This window comes from Carcharodon carcharias, chromosome 19, assembly GCF_017639515.1.
Source record: "Carcharodon carcharias isolate sCarCar2 chromosome 19, sCarCar2.pri, whole genome shotgun sequence".
In the NCBI taxonomy this organism is placed as follows: Eukaryota; Metazoa; Chordata; class Chondrichthyes; order Lamniformes; family Lamnidae; genus Carcharodon; species Carcharodon carcharias.
This window is the reverse complement of record NC_054485.1, coordinates 70,227,818-70,252,465: the sequence shown is the minus strand read 5'-3', so window position 1 is coordinate 70,252,465 and position 24,648 is coordinate 70,227,818. Positions and strand designations below refer to the sequence as shown.

Genomic DNA, 24,648 nt, shown 5'->3' with positions numbered 1-24,648 from the left:
CAACAGCAAAGATCAAAACCAAAGACAATCTACTGACCAAACTTGCTGGATCTACATGGGGAGCTGCTGCCCCAGCACTCCGGACCTCAGCACTCGCCCTATCAGACTCCGCAGCACAGTACTGTGCACCTATCTGGCAAAGGTCATCAAACACACATCTTGCTGAGACTCAACTGAACTCAACAATGTGCATCATAACTGGAACCCTCCACTCAACTCCTCTCCCCTGGCTTCCTGTCCTCACAAACAACTTTGGGAATTTGCATGCACTAAATAAAACAAAAAACAGGAACCCAGACACAAAAATAACACTGACACCTGCAGCTCTAACTAGTTACCACTTAAAATCAAATCAAACTTTCAGACTGCCAGTATACAGGGGAAAAAGCATTCTGTACACAGCCTTGGGACTTAACCCTTTAGAAACTGAATTTGATGTAACAGAAATATTATAACTTATTGTCAGCTGTGGCTTAGTTAGCACTCTCATCTCTGGGAGTCAAAAGGTTGTGGGTTCAAGTCTCACTCTGGAGACTTGAGCACTGAGGCTGATACTCCAGTGCAGTACTGAGGGAGTACTGCGCTGTCAAAGGTACTATCTTTCATGTGAGTTAAACCAAGGCCCTCTCAGGTGGGCCGTAGAAGAGCAGGGGAGTTATCCCCCATGTCCTAGCTGATATGGATCCCACAATCAAGGTCACCAAAACAAATTATCTGGACATGATCACATTGCTTTTTGTGGGAGCTTGCTGTGTGCAAATTGGCTGCCAAGTTTCCTAAATTACAGCAGTGACTACATTCAAAAAGCACTTCATTGGCTGTAAAGTGCTTTCAGGCACTCTGAGTTTGTCAAAGTTGATATATAAATATAAGTATTTCTTTCTTTGGGAAATGTTCTGCTTCCTGTGAACTGAAAATTATAAACCCATTGATGGAGAAAGTAAACCAGCCCGGTGACATTGACCAATAAATTGTGTACAGGACTCTTACTGTAGGCTCCTGATGTTTCAGTGAATAGGAACACTACCATGATGACAAAACAGGTAGTTTGGGTTAAATTGAAAAAGTGAATTTATTGTAAGTTATAAATCTATACAAAAAATTGATAAAAAGCAGACCAACAACAACACCAATCTATGAATCAACCAAAATAACAAAGCATTTGAAAATCACCAAGTAAAACAGAGTCTGAGTCTACCCCATATCCACTCCTGAGAACTGGCTCACTTTACCAGCACAGAGGGCTTAGCATTAAAATTCAAGATAGGGTTTTCAGGGGAGATGTCAGGAAGTGACAGGAAGGCAGGCAGTGCAGGAATCCCTGAGTGTATCTCACTCTCCAACCAGTGTTCAGTCCTGAATACTGATTAAAGTGATGATTGATCTGGGGAGTGCAGCCAGAGCCAAGTCCATGGCTCCAAAGCTGGATCAGCTGCACAGGGGGCACAAAGAAGACTGGAAGAGCAATATTGATAGGAGATAGGATTAGAGGAGCAAACAGGCATCTCTGTGGCCACAGCTATGAATTCAGGATGGTATGTTGCCTCCCTGATGCAGGGTCAATGTGTCCCTGAATAGCTGCAGAGCACCCTGAGGGGATGGAGGGTGAACAGCCAGGGGTCAGGGTCCACATCAGTACCAACGACATAGATGGAGGGATATGGTCCTGCAGTCAGAATTTAGATGGATTGGTAGGAAATCAGCAAACAGGACCTATCTCCTGATACCACATATAGTGGTATAGAAATAGGAGGATAAAGCAGGTGAATGTGTGGCAGGAGAGATGGAGCACGGTGGAGGGATTTAGATTCCTGGGATGTTGGGATCAGTTATGGGGAAGATGGGACCTGTACTGCCTGGGTGGGTCACAGCTAAATAGAGCTGGGGCGAATTTCCTTGTGGGCAATTTGCTGGAGCTATTGGGGAGGATTTAACCTAACCTGGCTGGGGTGTGAAAACAGGAGGTCAGAATAGAGAGGAACCCCAAGGTACATGAAGTACTGGGAGAGACAGATAGCACTAGAGTAGGAAAAAATAAGATATTAGGTGGCTTCAGAGTAAGAGGGAAAGTAATAAAGTCTAGATTAGGGTTATAGTGCATGTTTGTGAATGTGCAAAGTAAAGTAAATAATATTGGTGAGTTGCTGGCCTAGATTGCCAAGTGATGTTTTGGCTCAAAGGAAGGTGGAACTGGGTATTAAATATTCCTTGATACAAGTTGTTCAGGAAAGATAGGGAAGGAAGGAAAGGAGGAGGTATGGCAGGACTGGTTAAGGAGAACATTGCAATGCTGAGGAGGATGGCCCAGAGGGGTCAAGGGCAGGATCTATTTGGCAACAAAAATGGTGCAATTATATTGCTCAGTGTAGTTTATAGGTCACTAACTAGAGGGAAAGATGTAAAGGAACAAATTTGCAAGGAAATCACAGAGAGGTGCAAGAACCATAGAGTACTTATAATGAGAGACTTTAATTATCTGAATATAGGCTGGGATAGTAGTGTTGTAAAGGGCGGAGAGAGCTAAGAGTTCCTAGAGTGTGCTCAGGAGAATTTCCCATTCCAGTATATTCCAGTCCGATGAGAAAGGAGGCATTGCTGGACCTGGTTCTTGGAAATGAGAGGTCCAAGTGGATCAAGTGTCAGTAGGAGAACATGTAGGAGATAGTGATCATTGTATCATAAGGTTTAGGTTGGCTATGAAAAAGGACAAGGAACAATCCAGAGGAATAATAATTAACTGGGGGAAAGCCAGCTTCAATGGGATAAGAATGGATCTGACCCAGATAAATTGGAATCAAAGGTTGGCAGGGGAAATGGTAACTGAAGAATGGGCTGCTTTTAAAGAGATAGATCAGGCAGTGTCAAGGAATATTCCAAAGGGGAATGATGGGGCAAAGGAATCCAGAGCTCCTTGGATGACAAAAAAAATAGAGATTAAGATGAAGAAGAAAAAGTGTGCTTATGACTGATGTCGGGTGGATAATACAACAGAGAACCAGGCTGAAAGTAAAAGATTCATAGGGGAATTGAAAAAAAAATCAAAAGTAACAAAGAGAGAGTATGAGAAGAGACTGGCAGCTAACATAAAAGGGAATCCAAAAATCTTCTATAGGCATGGAAATAGTACAATGGTGGTAAAAGAAGGAATGGGGCCAATGAGGGTCCAGAAAGGAGTTTCCTGCTTGCTGTCTTCACCAAGGAAGAAGATGCTGCCCAGGTCATGCTGAAAGAGGAGGCAGTTCAGACAGGATTTAAAATTGATAAGGAGGAGGTGTTTGATAGGCTGGCTGTACTTTAAGATGATATGGTATCAAGACCATATGATGTGCATCCAAGGATACTAAGGGAAATGAGAGTTCAAATTGCAGAGGATCTGGACATAATTTTCCAATCTTCCTTAGACTCTGGGGTTGTGCCAAAGACTGGGGAATTGCAAAAATTACACCCTTGTTCAAAAAAGGGTGCAGGTAAGCCCAACAACTACAGGCAAGGGAGCTCCACTCTGTGAATGTAATGGCGATTTAAGAGGCCCTATATCCGTAGCCCTCACAAAGAACCTCATATTTTGAATGGCTTTGCTCCGGTGTGGATGTTTTGGTGTTCCATGAGCTCTGATAACTGTATGATGGCTTAGTCACAAATCTCACACTTGAACAGTTTCTCCCCAATGTGAGTTCTCTGGTGCCTCAGGAGATGAGAGGAGTGGGTGAAAGCCTTGTCACAAACATCACAGCTGAATGGTTTCTCCCCAGTGTGAATGCGTTGGTGTTCGCGGAGGGTCGATGACTGAGAGAATGATTTATCGCATACTTTGCATTTGAATGGTTTCTCCCCAGTGTGGATGCGTCGATGCACACGGTGGTTCGATAAGTCCGAGAATGATTTTCCGCACACCTCACATGTGAATGGCTTCTCCCCAGTGTGGACGCGTCGGTGTTGCACGAGCGTCGATGACTGTGTGAAGGCTCGATCACACACCTCACACTTGAAGGGCTTCTCCCCTGTGTGGATCCTCTGATGTGTAAGGAGATCAGAGGATTGGGTGAAAGCCTTCTCACAAACCTCACACTTGAACGGTTTCTCCCCTGTGTGAAGGCTCTGGTGTATCAGGAGCTTTGTGGATGTCACAAAAGCTTTATCGCAAATCTCACACTTGAAGGGTTTCTCCCCTGTGTGGACCGTCTGATGGACCAGGAGGCTCGAGAACTGTGTGAAGGCTTTGTCACATATCTCACAACTGAACAGATTTGCTCCTGTGTGAATGCGTTGGTGTGCCTGGAGGTTTGTTAAATGCGAGAATGATTTGTCACACACCTCGCATACAAATGGTTTCTCCCCTGTGTGAATGCGTTGGTGTGCATGGAGGTGTGATGACTGAGAGAACGATTTCTTGCACACGTCACACACAAATGGTTTCTCCCCTGTGTGAATGCGTTGATGTCCACGCAGGGCCGATGACTGTGAGAATGATTTGTCACACACGTCGCATGTGAATGGTTTCTCCCCTCTGTGAATGCGCTGATGTACGCACAGGGCCGACGATTGCGAGAATGATTTGTTGCACACATCGCACGTGAATGGTTTCTCCCCGGTGTGAATGCGATGGTGTTGCAAAAGTGTTGATGACTGTGTGAAGGCTCGGTCACACACCTCACACTTGAATGGTTTATTTGCCATGCACTTGTCCTTGTGACAACAATTGCACAACAGGCGCACTTGCGTATGAGGAGATCTTAAGAGCTTGTGGAGCCCTCTTCACACTTGAGCAGCCTCTCACCTGTAGGAATGAGCCAGTGGTTCATGAGGCTCAATGGATGATTGAAGCTCTCACCACACTTGGAGCTCACTCACACTTCTTCCCAGCCTCACACTGACCGATCACCCACAGCCGAACCTTTGAAAGGTTGGTTCTGATGGAAGGTTCCACACCACTGACCAGTTTCAGATCTGATGATATGTCAAAGCTCCCCTGACCCGACCGATTTTCAGATGTTGGTTTCACTGCCCAACCTTCTGTGTTGAGCAATGCTGTGAAGGGATTGGATTTCTTCCCACAGTTGTGCAGTTATTCCTTGGGTGGGAGTCAGGATCTATCTGCGGATCTGTGGTGTCTATCCTCTCTGTATTCTCTGGTGCAGTACGGTTGAATCCTTCTGTAAAACAGGAAAAGGAAACATGATTTCCTCCAACTCTCTCTCCTCCTTTGCTGAAGGGGCTGACTCCTCAGTTAGAGACTGTTCCACAGTGAGTGCCAGTCTGCTATTCCCCTGTGTGGGGGATCAGATGCAAGTCCTTTCTTTTTCCTCACTTGACTGTCACACACCCTCTGTTTCCAGCAGGGACACGATAGTGACCAGGAGCAGACAATGTGGCTACTTTCTCTCCTCTGCCCAGGCTCCATCTTCCCAGGCACCTTGAGGGCAATGAAAAAGACAGTCGGAAATGGACTATCAATTCACTATGAGCTCATGTCGTGTGGTGAAATCCAATTTTACCTTTAGAGTATGTGGTTGATATAAAAACACTGAGGAAAAATGTTAATTCAATGGAAATTTTGAAAAGGGAAGGTTAACAGCCAGAGGTAATAGTCCGTATCGGTTCCAACATATGTAAAAAGATGGATGAGGGGTCCTGAAAGCAGAATATAGGGAGCTAGGAAATAAATCAAAAAGCAGGACCTCAAAGGTAGTAATCTCACGATTCCTCCTAGTGCCATGTGCTAGCGAGATCAGGAATAGGAGAATAGACCGCATGAATGCGTGGCTGGAGAGATGACATAGGAAGGAGGGATTTAGATTCCTGAGGTATTGGGACCGATTCTGGGGAATATGGGACCTGTACCAACTAGACGGGTTGCACCCGGCAGGACTGGGACCAATATACTCGCAGGAGGATTCAATAGTACTGTGGGAGTGGGTTTAAACTAGAGTGGTAAGGGGATGGGAACCTGAGTGGGGAGACACAAAAGGGGGAAACAAAGATAGAAATGACAGACAGAAAATTAAAAAGCAAAAGTGGAAGGCAGAGGAAACGGGCTAGCAGCAAATAGGGCCTTGGTACAAAAGAAATGATTAAAAATGTTAAAAACACAAGTCTAAAGGCACTGTATCTGAATACACAGAGCATTCGCAATAGGTAGACAAGTTAACAGCGCAAATAGGTGTAAATGGGCACAATATGATTGCGATTATAGAGACATGGCTGCACGTTAACCAAGGCTGGGAACTGAATATCCAAGGGCATTCAATATTTAGGACAGACAGGCAAGAAGGAAAAGGAGGTGGAGTGGCATTGTTAGTTAAGGATAAAATCGGTGCAATAGTGAGGAAGGATATTGACTCAGAAAATCTAGATGCAGAATCAGTCTGGGTGGAGCTAAAAAGCAACAAGGGACAGAAAACATTATTGGGAGTTGTCTATTTGCCTCTAAACAGTAGAGGTAAGGTTGGGATGGCATTAAACAGGAAATTAGAGATGCATGTAACAAGGGTGCTACAGTGATCATGGTTGACTTTAATCTACATATAGATTGGGCAAGCTAAATTAGCAATAATACTGTGGTGGAAGGATTCCTGGAGTGTGTACGAGTTTTCTTTTAGACCAGTACATTAAGAAACAAACTAGGGAACAGGCTATCATAGATTTAATTTTGAGCAGTGAGGAAGGGTTAATTAATAAGCTTGTTGTGCAGGGTCCTTTAGGGAACAGTAACCATAACATGATAGAATTCTTCCTCAGGTTGGAAAGTGAAGTAGTCCAATCCAAAACTAGTGTCCTAAATCTGAACAAAGGAAACTACGAAGGTATGAGGCGTGAGTTGGATAAGATAGATTGGGGAACTTCATTAAAAGGCATGACGGTGGATAGGGTGGCTATTATTTAAGGAATGAATGTATCAATTGCAACAGTTATACATTCCTTTCTGGCGCAAAAACACAACAGGAAGAGTGGCCCAATCATGGTTAACAAAAGAAATTAAGGGTCGTATTAGATCCAAAGAGGAGTCATATAAAGTCGCTAGAAAAAGTAGCAAGCTTGAGGATTGGGGACAGTTTAGAATTCAGCAAAGGAGGAGCAAGAGATTCATTAAGAGGTGAAAAATAAAGTATAAGAGTAAACTTGCAGGGAACTTAAAAGAGAACTGTAAATAAATATCTATAAATATGTAAGAAGAAAAAGATCGGTGAAGACAAATGCATGTCCCTTACAGTCTGAAACAGGAGAATTTATAATAGAGAACAAGGAAATGGCAGAGTAATTAAACAACTACTTTAGTTTTGTCTTCACAGAGGAAGATCCAAATAACTTCCCAGAAATACTGGGGAAATCAAGGGTCTAGTGAGAAGGAGGAATTGAAGGAAATTAGTCATACTAAAAAAACAGTGCTGGAGAAATTAATGGGACTGAAAGCTGATAAATCCCCAGGGCCTGATAATCTACATCCCAGGGTACTAAGGGAGGCGACCATGGGAATAATGGATTAGTTGGTTGTCATTTTCCAAAATTCTGTAGATTCTGGAACAGTCCCAGCAGATTGGAGGGTGGCAAATGTAACCTCCCTATTTAAAAAAGGAGGGAGGAAAAAAAACAGGGAATTACAGACCGGTTAGCCTAACATCAGTGGTGGAGAAAATGCTGCAGTCTATTATAAAGGATGTGATAATAGGACACTTAGAAAATATCAACGGGATTAGACAAAGTCAACATGGATTTATGAAAAAGAAATCATGTTTGACTGGAGTTTTTTGAGGATATAACTAGTACAATAGATAAGGGAGAACCAGTGGATGTGGTGTACTTGGATTTTCAGAAAGCTTTTGATAAAGTCCCACAGAAGATGTTAATGTGCAAAATTAAAGCACAGGGGATTGGGGCTAATATATTGGCATCGGTTGAGAATTGGAAACAGAGAATAGGAATAAATGGGTCTTTTTCGGAGTGGCAGGCGGTGACTAGTGGGGCACTGCAGGGATCAGTAGTCCAGCCCCCGCTATTCACAATAAATATCAAAGGTTTGGATGAGGGGACCAAATATAATATTTCCAAATTTGCTGACGACACAAAACTTGGTGGGGCTGTGAGTGGTGAGGAGGATGTAAAGAGGCTTCAAGGTGATTGAGACAAGTTGAGTGAGTGGGCAAATACATGGCAGGTGCAGTATAACGTGGATAAGTATGAAGTTATCCACTTTGGTAGAAAAAACAGAATGGCAGAGTATTATTTAAATGGTGATAGATTGGGAAATGTTCATGAACAAAGGGACCTGGATGTCCTTGTTCACCAGTCACTGAAAGCAAGCATGAAGGTGCAGCAAACAGTTAAGAAGGTAAATGGTATGTTGGCCTTCATTGTGAGAGGACTTGAGTACAGGAATAAGGATGTCTTACTGCAGCTGCACAGGTCCTTGGTGAGACCACACCTGGAGTATTGTGTGCAGTTTTGGTCTCCTTACCTAAGAAAGGGTATACTTACCATATAGGGAGTGCAACAAAGGTTCACCAAACCGATTCCTGGGATGGCAGGATTGTCGTATGAGGAGAGATTGGGTTGACTAGGCTTGTATTCAGCGGATAAAAGCAAAAAACTGTGGATACTGGAAATCCAAAACAAAAACAAAAATACCTGGAAAAACTCAGCAAGTCTGGCAGCATCTGCGGAGAGGAACACAGTTAATGTTTCGAGTCCGAATGACCCTTCAACAAAATTAAGTTTTTACTTAGTTCTGTTGAAGGGTCATTCGGACTCAAAATGTTAACTTTGTTCCTGTCCGCAGATGCTGCCAGACCTGCTGAGTTTTTCCAGGTATTTTTGTTTTTGTTTTTTATTCAGTGGAGTTGAGAAGAATGAGAGGGGATCTCATTGAAACGTATAAAACTCTGACAGGGCTGGACAGACTGGATGCAGGGATGGTGTTTCTTCTGGCTGGAGGGGGGTCTCAAGCAAGGGGTCACAGTCTCAGGATGCGGGGTAGGCCATTTAGGACTGAGATGAGGAGAAACTTCTTCACTCAGAGGGTGGTGAACCTATGGAATTCTCTACCACAGAGGGCCAAATCACTGAATATATTTAAGAAGGAATTAGATAGATTTCTAGACTCAAAAGGCTTAAGGGGTATGGGGAGAGAGCGGGAGTATGGCGTTGGGATAGAGGATCAGCCATGATCATATTGAATGGCGGAGCAGGCTCAAAGGGCCGAATGACCTACTGCTGCTCTATCTTCTATGCTTTTACAATCGAGGTGTTGCTTGACCAGGAGCCAATGTAGATCAGTGAGCACAGGGGTGATTGGGGAATGGGTCTTAGTGTCAGTTAGGACATGGGCAACAGAGTTTTGGAGGAGCTCAAGTTTACAGTGCAAGATGTGAGAACAGTCAGGAGAGCATTGGAATAGTTGAGTCCAGAGCCTACAAAGGTATGGATGAGGGATTCAGCAGCAGATGAGCTGAGGCAGGATCACTAGTCTCTCCTGTGAGTGGAACCTCTTCCTATGCACATTGTCTCTATTCCTGACCAACACAGGGAGATGACACTGAGAGCAAGGGATGGTAATAGAGAACCCTTCATAGAATCATACAGAATCATATAATAGTACAGCACAAAAGGAGTGTGGAAGTGCTACACTGTCAGAGGGGCTGTCGTTCAGACGAGATCTCAAACAAGGCCCCTCTGCTCTCTCAAGTTGGTGTAAAACATCCCATGGCACTATTTTGAAGAAGAACGTGGGAGTTATCCCTGGTGTCCTGGCCAACATTAATCCCTCAATCAACACCACTAAAAAACAGATTATCTGGTCATTATCATATTGCTGTTTGTGGGAGCTTGCTGTGCACACATTGGCTGCCAAGTTTCCTACATTACAACAGTAACCACGTTTCAAAAGTACTTCATTGGCTGTAAAGAGCTTTGGGCATCTCATGGTTGTGAAAGGCTCTATATAAATGCAAGTCTTTTTTTCTGAGGAGGTTACAGAGATAAGAGGGTGGAAGGTCTCGGAGAGATTTGAAAAGACAGGAAACACCCAGATCCCAACACACAGACAGAGCTGACCATTCACTGTCCACAGGATAATAACCAGCTCCCAACACACACACAGAACTCAACACTAGGAAATTAATAAGAATCCTCAGACGCTCTGCACCTCCCAGATAATTACACCTCACCTTCTCATATTCAGTAATGACCCAGCAACAAAACTCAGCCTGTAAATCAGAATGGAAATGCTTCCAATAAACACACTCAATATCCAACACTCAGCTCCAGTCAAACAGATCAACACAAAGCACCGAGTAAACAGCTCTCTCAGCTGGATCTTCTCACACAGCATAAGGAGCATTTCCACACCTGATTCCCCACAGGATAGTCAGACTGCCTGAACATTAGTGTGGATATTATGTGATGCAATTATTATAAATTCTGCTCCTTCACTCACCATCTCCTCACTTGGTTTTCAGTCCCTACAGGAAGTGAACCAGCTGTGGAAGAGGAAGAGGAGAGAATGGGCAGAGTGGGTGAGCTCTCTGATTGACGTCTCTCACAGCCAATCCAAATATTTCTGGAGTAACATGAGTTCCCGAAGCTTGGGAAACTGACCAGTGAAACAAAGGCAACTTTGAGCAGCAGATCAGGTGAAGATTTAAACTTGTCATTGTCCCATCTGAATAAAACCTCACTCGTTGCAGCTGCTGTCTCAGTTCCCCTGGTAAATAAAAACAAAAAAACTGTGGATGCTAGAAATCCAAAACAATAACAAAAACAGAATTACCTGGAAAAACTCAGCAGGTCTGGCAGCATTGGCGGAGAAGAAAAGAGTTGACGTTTCGAGTCCTCATGACCCTTTTTTGTTTTTGTTTCCCCTGGTAAATGTTTGACAGAGATTTCTAGTGTGGGAATAACATTCTTCAAACTGACATCATCAGTGTGGGATGTGTAGCCTCGGATGTGTTTGACAAATCAGAAGAGGAAGACTCACAGCATCCACGACAGCGATGATGTGCAGTGTTGGGATCAGCACATGTACAAGAAAGAGGGACGCAGGAGAGAGGGGCAAACAAGGGAGGGACACATGAGGGAGTGGCACACGAGGGTGGGTCACAGGAGGGAGGGTCACAGGAGAGTGGAAATTGATCTGGTGCTAGGGAAGTGAGATGGGGCTCATTGTGTGACTTTATGCCCCATGAGTTAATAGCTGACAACCCTGTCCTGTCCACAGATCACCTCCTCTGGAAGTTCAGCTCTCTTCATCCAATTCCTCTCCCAGGGTGTCTAGTCCATCTCCTCTCACCAGATGGGCCTTGTCCCGAATCACCTCCTCCTCAATCTTCTCCATCTCTCCTCCTCCGGTATTATAAAGATGAGAGGGATAGAGAGAAAGTTGACCATTTTAAACTCTATAATAAATGAAAAAACTAAGCAGAAACTCCATACAATATTATTGAGGTAATAATGTAATTATGACTATGTTAAACTATTTCTTCAGTTTATGTGACAGAACTGAAATAAACTTTAATCTGTGGGCCTGTAGTTTGCTGAAATAATTGCTGACCACAACATGTAGACTGGAGTCATGAATATGACTGACTGTTGGTGTCTGAATGCCCAAAAACCCTGAGTGTCATTTGAAGAGCCGCCTCAATAGGCGCAATCGGCAGCAACTCACCACTCTCATTATTCCCATCCAGGGCCGTGATCATTTCGGTGATTGATTACAGCTTCCTTGGTGATTGTTTTTATTCATTCATGGGATGTGGGCATCACTGGCTAGGCCAGCATTTATTGCCCATCCCAAATTGCCCTTGAGAAGGTAGGGTTGAAGGTGCCTTCTTGAACCGCTGCAACCCACAGTGATGATAGGGAGGGAGTTCCAGAATTTTGGCCCAGCGACAGTGAAGGAACGACAATATATTTCCAAGTCAGGATGGTGAGGGGCTTGGAGGGGAACTTCCAAGTCATGGTGTTCCCAGGTGTCTGCTGACCTTGTCCTTTTAGACGGTAGTGGTCATGGGTTTGGAAGGTGCTGTTTAAGGAGGTTGGTGAGTTCCTGCAGTGCATCTTGTAGATGATGCACACTGCTGCTATTGTGCATTGGTGGTGGAGGGTGCAAATGTTTGTGGATGAGGTGCCAATCAAATGGACTGCTTTGTCCTGAAAGGTGTCAAGCTTCGAGTGTTGTTGAAGCTTTACACATCCAGGCAAGTGGTGAGTATTCCATCACACCCTTGACTTGTGCTTTGTAGATGATGGGCAGAATTTTTCGCCACAGCCTCTGAACTGCTCTTGTAGCCAGAGTATATATCTGGCCAGTTCAGTTCAGTTTCTGGTCGATGGTAACCCCAGGAATGTTGATAGAGCGGGATTCAACAATGATTACGCCATTGAATGTCATGGGGCGATGGTTAGATTCTCTCTTGTTGGTGGTGGTTATTGCCTGGCACTTGTGTGGTGCGAATGTTACTTGCCACTTGCCAGCCCAAGCCTAGATTGTCTTGGCCTTGCTGCATTTGGGCATGGACTGTTTCAGTACCTGAGGAGTCATGGATGGTGCTGAACATTGTGAAATCATCAGCAAACACCCCCATTTCTGACCTCATGATGAAGGAAGGCCACTGATGTTTAATAAACCAGTGATAAAGATCAGAAAAGTTCAATTTACACTTGACATAACTTACATTTAAAATTCCTGATATGGTCAATTTCAGCTGGATTACACTGATACAACCAACACAAAATAGAGCAAACTCTTGTCCACAACCTGTGCACTTGTGGTTGTTGCATATTTACCACGGAGTTTTGTTAATGCAAGTATTCAAAAAATGTGTCCAATTGAAGCAGTTTATTCAAGGGTGGTACATTGTGATCTGATTGGCTTCATGATCACTGTAGTGTGTAAACATCTACAGGATAATTTCTTCACTCATTTTGCAACATGTTTGTGGTTCAATAAATAGTGGGTGAGGTTTGTACAGGGAGCCCAGGGCCTGAGGAATTATTTGTGTGGCCCTGACAACAACTTTAATCCACGTTCATGGAATAATCCATCTGGAGTTGGACTTGAACCTGCAACCTTATTGCCTGATTCAGATGGTTGTGGGTTAGGTCCCACTCCAGGACTTGAGCACAAAAAAATCATGACTGACACTCCAGTGTGGCACTGTCAGAGGTACCATCTTTCAGATGAATTAAACCAAGGCTGTATCTCCCCTCTCAGGTGACTGTAAAACATCCCATGATACTAGGTTGTAGAAGAGCAGGAGAGTTATCCCTGATGTCCTGGCAAATATGGATCCTGCAACCGATGTCACAAAAACAGAATATCTGGTCGGTATCACATTGCTGTTTGTGGGAGCTTGCTATGCACAAATTGGCTGTCACGTTTCCTTCAATATGACAGTGACCACACTTCAAAAAGCACTTGATTGGCTGTAAAATGTTTTCGGACATCTTGATGTCAAACTGGAATTTTCCTCAGGGAAATGTTATGCTTCCTGTGAACTAAAATTATAAACCCATTGAGGAGAAAAGTATACCAGCCCACAGTGACATTGACCAATGTACCGTGTACAGGGCTTACTGTAGGCTCCTGAGTGTTTCAATGAATAGGAACACGCTGTGCTGACAAATCAGGTAGTTTAGATTAAAATTAATGTATGATTTTGTCATGAGTTATAAATCCATACAGGAGATTGATAAAACAACAGACAAACAACAACACAATATTCAGCTCGCATCAAAATTTGAAACAACCAAAATAACAAAGAATTTGAAAATGACTCTTTCCCAGAACATAAAATGAATCTTGGAAGAGTGTAAGGTGAACGTATCACACTGCTATTGCATCGAGGTATGATGGGCTGAGGGAACTCAGGTCTGCAGAGAATCAGCCTCACTCCCTCACCATACTCAGGATAGTAGTCCTCCCAGACAGCAAGTACAAACAGTACCCATGGTATTAATCAAACACCCGTCATCTGAAGAGGATCTGTCTATAATTCACATCACCAACTAAATCAGAGTCCGATTATACCCCATACCCACTCCTGAGAGCTGGATCACTTTACCAGCAAAGGGAGCAAAGCATTAACATTTGAGCTAGGGTTTCAGGGAAGATGTCAGGAAGTGACAAGAAGGCAATTAGTGCAGGTGTCCTTGATTGTATCTCACTCTCCAACCAGTGTTCAGTCCTGAATACTGATTAAAGTGATGACTGATCTGAGGAGTGCGGCCGGAGCCAAGTCCATGGCTCCAAAGCCGGTTCAACTGTACAGGGGGCACAAAGATGAACAGAAGAGCAATAGTGATCGGAGATTTGATAGGTAGGATGACGTCCAGTCAGGGTCGTGAGTTTCTGCCTTGAGTCTTCATGTGACTGAGCAGGCTGATTCTTGATCCACAGATGTTTGGACATGTGAGGCACGATGTTCTTTGTAACTCCCCCTGCTTCCTTTGCTTCCTTTTCTTTCCTTCTCTGCCGCGACGCTGCCTCATCATTAAGGCGTTAGGACTCAAAGCGAGATGCAGCTTGATGGACAAGTTGTCACCATTCTGAATGATTGGTCACAAACTCCTCCCAATCATTAAGGTCAATGACACTGTGCTTCAAAGAGAGCTTCAGAATGCCTTTGAAGCATTTCCTTTGATCTTCCCTGGAACATTGACCATTTGAGAGAAGAGGACCTGTGGGGCAGATGGTTTTTGCCCATTCGTACACAGTGGCCAGTCATTTGAAATTGTTCCTGCAGGACATTTTCCTGAATGCTTGTGGACCCAGCTTCAAGAAGGACACTGGTATTCATTTGATTCTCCTCCTATTGAATCAGGAGGATGCAACAGAAGTATTGCTGATGGAATTTCTCTCGCACTCTTACGTGCTGTTCATACACAGTCCGGGTCTTGCAGCAGCACAGGAGATTGGTGATGACAACTGTTCTGTGCACTTGAGGTTTTGCTCACTTGAAGCCATCTTTGTATTTTTTATATTCTTTCACAGGACATGAGCATCACTGGCAAGTCCAGCTTTGTTGCTCATCACTAACTGTCCTTGAGAAGATGGTGGTGAGCCACCTTCCTGAACCTCTGCAATCCAAACTGCTGCAGTCAAACATTCACTGCCATAGTTTGCAGAAGGCTGAACTGTCACAGCTAATCCGGTGTTGGATCTCCTCGTCAATGGCGGCCTTTTGAGAGAGGTGGCTGTCGAGGTTTGGGAAGTGCTCAACATATTCCAGAGTCTCTACTTCCAACATATATGGGAGGTGGAATATTTGGCTGACCAAGTGTGGGTTGATATATGAATTTTGATTTGGCAACATTCAAGGACAGGTGAATTTCTTATATGCAGAATGGAAGAGATCGAGAGAGGTTTGCAAATCTGTTACAGAGTGGGCAATGAAACTGTAGATCGCGTGTATCTATGGTGCTCAGTTTAGTTTTGGTGTGGAGTTAACCGAGGTAAATGAGATCTAGATGGTATTTAATACTGACACCAGAGGGCAGTTGATCTTTGATGAAGTAAATAGTCACTGTTAGGTAGATTGTAAATAGAATGGGGGCTATCACACAGCCTTGCTTGACACCAGACTGGATTTTGAAGGCTTCTGTTTCAGATCTTCCACTCAAGACAGCTGCAGTCATATCATTATGAAGCAATTGCAGGATTGTGAGGAAGTTTCTTGGACATCCAAATCATTGGAGCACAATCCACAGAACCTTGTGATTTACTGAGTCAAATGCTTTGGTCACATTGATTAATGTAATGAAGAGTTCCTGGTGTTGTCCTCGACATTTTTCTTGGGTTTGTCTGGTAACAAAGACCATGTCGGAGGTTCCTCTGGAAGGTCTAAAGCCAAGTCAAAGTTCTAAGTGATGTTTCTATAGGGTATCTCCCAGGTGTTTGTGTGCTCATGCTCCAGGAGCTGCATGAACTATGTGAAGGCTTTGTCACACACCTCACATCTGAATGGTTTCTCTGTGTGGATCTGCTGGTACCCAGGAAGTTTGAAGACTTAAGAAAGCTTTATAGTAAATCTCAAACTGGAAGAGTTTCTCCCGCCTGTGGATTTTCTTATGGAGCAGGAGGTTTGATGAATCTGTGTAGTCTTTGTTACACACCTCACTCTTGAACAATTTCTCACTTGTGAATGTGTTGGTGTCTGCGGAGGGTCGATGACCGTGAGAATGATTTGTTGCACACCTCACAGGTGAATGGTTTCTCTCCTGTGTGAATGCGTTGGTGTACCCGAAAGTGAGCTGAATGCGAGAATGATTTGTTGCACACCTTGCACGTGAACGGCTTCTCCCCTGTGTGAATGCGTTGGTGTTCGCGGAGAATCGATGACCGCGAGAATGATTTGTCGCACACCTCACACGTGAATGGTTTTTCCCCCGTGTGAATGCGTTGGTGACTCACCAGGCGTGATAACTGCGCAAAACCCTCCTTACACACATCACACATGAACGGCTTCTCCCCAGTGTGAATGCGTCTGTGGTTCACAAGTGTCGATGAATGTGCAAAGGCTTGGTCACACACCTCGCATTTGAAGGGTTTCTCCCCTGTGTGGATCCTATGGTGGCTCAGGAGAGCAGAGGAGTGGGTGAAAGCCTTCTCACAAACCTCACACCTGAAGGGTTTCTCCCCTGTGTGAATGCGTTGGTGCATCAGTAGGTTTGATGAGTTGGTGAAGGCTTTGTTACACGCCTCACAAACGAATGATTTCTCCCCATCGTGAATGCGTTGGTGTACACGGAAGTGAGACGAGTGCACGAAGGATTTGTTACACACCTCACATGTGAAGGGCTTCTCCCCTGTGTGAATACGTCGGTGTGAGCGGAGAGATGATAACTGCGAGAATGATTTGGCACACACCTCGCACATGAACGGTTTCTCCCCACTGTGAATGCGTCGGTGATCCACCAGGGCTGATGATTGTGCAAAGGTTTTGTTACACACCTCACACTTGAATGGCTTCTCCCCAGTGTGCATGCGTCGGTGTTGCAAGAGATTCGTTGGCCATGTGAAGGTTTGGTCACATACCTCACACTTGAAGGGCTTCTCTCCGGTGTGAATGCGTTGGTGATTCACGAGTGTCGATGAACGTGTGAAGGCTCGATTGCATACCTCACATTTGAAAGGGTTGTCTTCCATGTTGCTGTCCACACGTCACTAGTGGCACTTATAGGTGGAACTTGTAGGTAAGATTGTCTAATGAGCCTTTGGAGTCCTCCTCACCCACCTCACACTTGAAAAGACTCTCACCTGTAGGAATGAGTCAGTGGTTCATGAGGCTTGATGACTTACTGAAGATCTCACCACACTTGGAGCCCACTCACACTTCTTCCCAGCCTCACCCTGACCGATCACCCATAGCCAAACTTTTGGAAAGGTTAGTTCTGATGGAAGGCTCCACGCCACTGACCAGTTTCTGATCTGATGATATATCAAAGCTCCCCTCACCCGACCTATTTCCAGATGATGGTTTCACTGCCCAACCTTCTCTGTGTTGAGCAATGCTGCAAAGGGACTGGATTTCTTCCCACAGTTGTGCAGTTGTTCCCTGGGTGATGGTCACAATCTAGCTGCGATGTCTATCCTCTCTGTATTCTCTGATGTAGTATGGTGCAATCCTTCTGTAAAACAGGAAAAGGAAACATGATTTCCTCAAACTCCCTCTCCCCCTTTGCTGAAGGGGCTGACTCCTCAGTTAGAGACTGTTCCACAGTGAGTACCTGTCTGCTTTTCCCCTATGTGGGGAATCAGGTGCAAGTTCTTTCTTATTCCTCACTTGACTGTCACACACCCTCTGTTTCCAGCAGGGACACTGGATAGTGACCAGGAGCAGACAACGTGGCTACTTTCTTTCCTCTGCCCAGCCCCCCATCTTCCCAGGTACCGTGAGGGCAATGGAAAAGACAGTGGGGCAGAGTGTAAAATGGGCTATCAATTCACAATGAGCTTGTGTCGTGCTGATGAAGACCATTTTAACCTAGGAGTATGTGTTTAGTACAAAAGACGCTCAGGAGAAATGTTAATTCAAAGGAGGTTTTTGAAATTTCTCCCCTTCTTTTGCAAAATTATTTGAAGAAAACACACTGAGCAGGAAGTGCTAGAAGCTAAGGAAAATATTGCTTCAGTGTAGCTGATTGAGGGTTCTGGTTTATCCTGGGAAATTAGATACACCGCACTCGCTCAGACTGCACATCCCAAATTCAGCTATCAATCACAGCACTGGGTAAAACTACCAAATCCAAGCCCAGGCTTTTGGGAAAGGCCGAGCCCTTCAGGTAAAATCTTTAAAGAAGGCATTAAAAGACATTTCAATAAAAAAATAAAAGTCTGGTGAGGGCTTCAATCATTCATTGAACCTCATGAAGCACTGAAACATTCCTACAGGTGAAAGGTATGGCAGCCAAATTGCTATGGTGATGGACGAACAATCCAGAGATTGTAAGTTCAAATCCAACCACGGAAAGTTACATACATAGAATTACAGTGCAGAAACAGGCCATTCGGCCCAGTTGGTCTATGCTGGGGTTTATGATTCACATAAGCCTCCTCTCACTCCTCTTCATCTCACCCTATCAGCATATCCTTCTGTTTCTTTCCCCCTCATGTGCTTATTTTGTTTTCCCTTAAAGGCATCTATGCTATTCACCTCAACCACTCCATCTTGTGAAACTGAATTTAATACGTTTTGGAATTTTTGAACAGAATCAAAATAAAAGCATGAAAACTTTCAGGTTGTCCTAAAAACCCAAATATTGTCCTTCAGGGAGGGGAACCTACTACAACTGCCTGGTCTGGTCTACATGTGACTCCAGTCCCATACAACATGGCTGACTATGAATTGCCCTCTGAAGTGGCTGAGCAAACAATGATAAACAATCACTACAAAGTCCAATAATAAGAGGAAAATCAAATAAATCTAGACAATTTTGGCATTCTGTCAGAATAAGATTAAGGTGATCTCAGCCCAGTGAAATCTATAAAGTCTCTCTTACCAAGGTCTGAGGACAAGTGCCCAAGTGAGGAGAGCTGCCCCACAGACTGGTCAAGTAGCAGTGATACTGACTGAGTCGAATCAATCTGTAAACATCCCAGACTCCTCTGTCACCATCCCTGGGTATGTCTCATCCCACTGAAAGGTGGGGAAGTCTCAGTATTGACTCCATGGAGTCTCATTGCTTCAGGTCAAAGAAGTTCAATTAAAACTACCATTTCCCTCCAAATAAATGAATGAGGCACTTCACCATGTTAATCATCATTAGGGAAGTAGGCTAAGGACAGATCCCAAAACTGGGTATCCATGAGGAACGGTGAGCCATCAGGATTGTATTCCATCACAATCTCACAGCCCGGCACAGCCCTCATTCCATGAATATCATCAAACTATTAGATAGACATGCCAGGAGCAGCATTGGGTATTCTTTAGAGTCCAAATTTGAACCTAGTGAAGGTTATTATTGAATCTGCATCCTATCAGGCAGTGCATTCCAAATTCTAACCGCACGTTGTGTAAAAAGGTTTTCCCTCAAGTTGCCTCTGGTTGTTTTATCTGTAATCTCTAGTTATTGGTCCTTCTGCCGATGGGAACAGTTTTTCTTTATTTATTCTGTCTAGACCATTCACGATTTTGAACATCTCTAACAAATCACCTCTTAGCCTTCTCTGCTCTAACGGGGACAATCCAAGCTTCTCTGTTCTGTCCACGTAACTGTAATCCCTCAATCCTGGAACCATTCCAGTCAATCTCTTCCGTACCCTCTCCGAAATTTGGAGATAGAGTGGTGGGAGATCTCAGAGGGACTTGAAAAGACAGGAAACATCCAGATCGCAACACACAGACAGAACTGACCATTCACAGTCCACAAGATAATAACCAGCTCCCAAGACACACACACAACTCAACAATAGGAAATCAGTAAGAATCCTCAGACACTCTGCACCTCCCAGATAATTACACCTCACCTTCTCATATTCAGTAATGACCCAGCAACAAAACTCAGCCTGTAAATCAGAAGGGAAATGCTTCCAATAAACACACTCAATATCCAACACACAGCTCCAGTCAAACAGTTCAGCACAAAGCACCCAGTAAACAGCTCTCTCAGCTGGATCTTCTCACACAGCATAAGGGGCATTTCCACACCTGATTCCCCACAGGATAGTCAGACTGCCTGAACATTAGTGTGGATATTATGTGATGTAATTATTATAAATTCTGTTCCTTCACTCACCATCTCCTCACTTGGTTTTCAGTCCCTACAGGAAGTGAACCAGCTGTGGAAGAGGAAGAGGAGAGAATGGGCAGAGTGGGTGGGCTCTCTGATTGACGTCACTCACAGCCAATCCAAATATTTCTGGAGTAACATGAGTTTCCTGAAGCTGGGAAACTGACCAGTGAAACGGAGGTGACTTTGAGCAGCAGATCAGGTGGGGATTTAAACTTGTCATTGTCCCATCTGAATAAAACCTCACTTATTGCAGCTGCTGTCTCAGTTCCCCTGGTAAATGTTTGACAAAGATTTTTACTGTGGGAATAGCATTCTTCGGAGGCTTTCAAACTGACAACGTCAGTGTGGGATGTGTAGCCTCGGGCGTGTTTGACAGCAGACCAGAAGAGGAACACCCACAACATCCAAGGCAGTGATGACGTGCAGTGGTCGGGTCAGCACATGCACAGGAAAGAGGGATATAGGAGAGAGGGACAAAAGACAGAGGGGACACACGAGAGAGGGACACAGGAGGGAGAGGATGACAGCAGGGACAGGGGGCCAGGAGGAGCAGGGTCACAGGAGCAAGAAGAACAGAAGAGAGAGGCAAAGGAGAGATGGGCACACGAGAAAGGGACACCTGGGAAGGAGAGAAAAGATTGTCTGAATGTTTGGAGACAGAGGCTTCAATAAACAACACCTACTCCTCAATGTGCGGTGCATAAAATGGTGGCCTCAGCTCCGGAAGGAAGGGATGGACCTCGTCCCAAATCAACTGACCATCAGGTCACTCACCTTCCTGAATATGGGTGTGATGTCTGAGTTTCTGATAATGAAAGCATTGTGGGATGATCCAGTGTGAGTGACTTTACACACTACATTAAGGAGGGGAATTGCTTTCTGTTCAGGTAGCTCTGTGGGTCTCCTCAGGTGAAATTCAATGCCATGTGAGTGTTATCAATCACTCCCAGCACCTTGGGGAAGCAGCTACTGCATAAAACTCCAGTGACCTTTGCTGCTGCTCTCTAAGTGTTGTATTAAATTTAATGAAGTCATTCACTTTGCAGATCATTTACTCTCCTCCTATCATCTCCTCCTCCTCTCCCTGCACTTTCGTCCTCTCTCTTCTATCTACCTCTCCTTCTCTCTTTCCTGCCCATCTGTATTTCTCATCCTGCTCCTTTCCTTCGATCTCTCCATGTTCAATCTCATCCTCTCTCCTACATCTCTCTCTCCTCCTCTCTATCGCTCCTTCTTGGGGGAATCTAGACCAAGGGGACACAGTTTAAAAATAAGTGGTCTCCCATATAAGACTGAAATGAGGAGGAATTTCTTCTTTCAGAGGATCATTGGTCTTTGGAATTCTCTTCCCCGGAGAGCAGTGGGGACTGGGTCATTAAATAGATTCAAGGCTGAGTTAGACAGATTTTTGATCTACAAGTGAGTCAAGGGTTATGGGGGGGCAGGCAAGAAATGGAGCCAAGGCCACAATCAGATCACCCATAACCTTCTTTAATGGAGAAGCAGACTCGATGGGCTAAATAGCCAACTCCTGCTCCTATTTCTTGTGAGCTATCTCTCCTTATCCTCTCAACCTATTTTACATCTTCTTCCTCTTTCCCCTTCCTCTTCTCCCTCTCCTAGTAATACAGAGGGCTACTTGTAGGCTCAACACCAAGCATAGCGGGTAATAAACAGATCAAACAGCACCACAACCAGCACATCAGAGCAAAGCTCTGTGGTCCTACCAAATCTTGTCAAAAATTGTGGACAACCAGTCAAGTAGCAGAAGGCGGCTCCCTGAGCACCTCCATTCTCAACCATGTTGGAGCCCAGCACATGAGTGCAAGGCACAATGTTAAAGTGTCTTCAGACAAAAATAGTGAGTGGATGATCAAACCTCGCCTCCTCCTGAGGTGTGGGGAGAACTTGCATCCGATCCCCCACACGGGGGAATACCTGACTGGCACTCACTGTGGGACAGTCTCTAACTGAGGAGTCAGTTCCTTCAGCAAAGGAGGAGAGGGAGTTGGAGGAAATCATATTTCCTTTTCCTGTTTTACAGAAGGATTGCACCGTACTACATCAGGGAATACACAGAGGGTAGACCCGCAGATAGATCCTGACCATCACCCAAGGAATAACTGCACAACTGTGGGAAGACATCCAGTCCCTTCACAGCATTGCTCAACACAGAGAAGGTTGGGCAGTGAAACCATCATCTGGAAATCGGTTGGGTGAGGGGAGCTTTGACATATCATCAGATCAGAAACTGGTCAGTGGTGTGGAGCCTTCCATCAGAACCAACCTTTCCAAAGGTTTGGCTATGGATGATAGGTTATGATGAGGCTGGGGGGTGTGTGAGGAGGACTCCAAAGGCTCATAGGATTTCCTAAAGCTCAAGGGGCATCTTTTGTACAAATATTAACACAAGGATAGCTACATTGAAGAGAAACCGTTCAAGTGTGAGGTGTGTGACTGAGCCTTCACAAAGACATCAAACCTTGGGAATCACCGACGCATCCACACTGGGGAGAAGCCCTTCAAGTGTGAGGGTGTAACAGGGGCTTTGCACAGTCATCGGGCCTGGTGATTTATCGGTGCATTTGCACAGGGGAGAAAACATTCAAATGCAAGGTGTGCAACAAATCATTTTCGTATTCACCGCAACTCCACATACACCAATGCATTCACACAGGGGAGAAACCATTCACGTGCAAGGTGTGCAACAAATAATTCTCGAACTCATCGTCCCTCCGCAAACACCAATGCATTCACACAGGCGAGAAGCTTTTCACATGTGAGGTGTGTGACAAATCCTTCTCGAAATCATGGTGCCTCCGTGAACACTGACACATTCACACTGGGGAGAAGCCATTCACATGCAAGGTGTGTGACAAATCATTCGCACAGTCGTCGTCCCTCCACATACACCAATGCATTCACACCTGGGAAAAACTGGTCAAGAGTGAGGTGTATGACAAAGCCTTCACACAGTTAGGGAACCTCCTGGTCCATCAGAGGGAAAAACTCTTCAAGTGTGTGGTTTGTGATAAAACTTTTGTGACATCTTTGAGCCTCCTGACACATCAGAGCATTCACACAGGGGAGAAACCCTTCAAGTGTGAGGTGTCTGACCGAGCATTCACACAGTCATTGAAACTCCATGCACATCAATGCATTCACACTGGAGAGAAGCTGTTCAAGTGTGAGCTCTGTGACAAATCTTTCTCATGGTCATCCAAATTCTTGCTCCATCAGAGGATCCACACGGGTTTGTGTTAAAAGATTTCCTTGTGTCTTTGACCCTCTTGGGACACCAGAGGGTCCACACAGGGGAAAAATGCTTCAGATGCAATGTTTTTGACAAGTCCTTCACCCAAACCTTCAATCTACAAACACATCAGCAGATCCACACTGCACCTTGAGCAAAGAAAATGCTGACTCAAAAGCATCACAATGCAGAATGCATGTTCATAGGTGTTAAAAGAAGCTGGAAGATTTGCCTAACTTGGAGCTAGAGTAAGGGAGGAACAGTGTTACCCTCATCGTGAAAGGTAGTTCTGGGATTAGAAGTTACCCAACTGAGAAAGTAAAAAGTAGCAACCATTTTTAAGCTGGAGCAACTGTGAACTGTCTATACTAAGAACTGTAACTCTCTGGACAATGCGATGTGTGATTGGTAAAACATTTCTAGAGTTTAAAGTGTAAGTTGCCCACAAAAGAAAATAGTGTTTCATTAATAGTGTTTTTGTTTGGTCATTTGACACAATAAAAGTTTTGAAATGTGAAATCTTGACGTGTCATCCTTTCAGGTATTAACTGAAGCTTTTAACTGTATATAAATGGCATATAAATACTTTGAGAAACTGGTAAAAACTCTGATGTAAGTGCAATTCAAACAAGCTTGGAATTTATTACAGTATAAAGCTAAACTATGTTTATCTTACAAGGGGTAGAGGTGTGAAAGTGATAAACAATAGGGGGTCATCTTTAAGTTTGTAATGGAGCCAAAAGGTCTATTGTCACGACTCACTGGGGATAGTGCGCTGTGGTATCAAGCCCCACTGCTCCCTGAGCTGTGACAAATGTGAGAAGTTTAATCAGACCACCAAATTGCCCCAATTCTACCTAACTGTTTCGATGTGAGAAATAGCTAGCTAGCTACTATGGCAGGATTACTGGAGTCTACAGAACACAGGAGAGAGAGAGGGGTTTCAGGTCTTCTTTTCAGGCTGTGAGGTGATCTACTGAATTAACCTCACATGGAACCTGGCCACTTGGTCAGGAGCCAAACAAAACGCTGTCGCTAGGCAGTTTCCTCTTAAACCAGGTCCCTTTTTCAACAACATGCTGTCCAACCTAGTACACACTGTTCCATAATAGCAATATTGTAGATTTTCTTCTTCCTGCTCCATTGAACCTCTTTTAAATTGCAGCCATGCT

At 44.5% G+C, this 24,648-nt stretch overlaps 1 protein-coding gene and 1 pseudogene across 1 annotated transcript; one reads left to right on the top strand and one right to left on the bottom strand.

Moving 5' to 3' along the window:
• Window positions 1-1,058: 1,058 nt before the first annotated feature.
• LOC121291437 (zinc finger protein 91-like) lies at window positions 1,059-20,262 on the bottom strand. The gene is given in 3 exon segments (XM_041212601.1): window positions 1,059-4,680; window positions 16,118-17,619; window positions 20,227-20,262. Coding segments are annotated over 2 exon segments (2,142 nt in total). The 5' UTR covers window positions 17,138-17,619; window positions 20,227-20,262; the 3' UTR covers window positions 1,059-3,558.
• LOC121291219 lies at window positions 17,257-23,931 on the top strand (annotated as a pseudogene).
• Window positions 23,932-24,648: the final 717 nt, after the last annotated feature.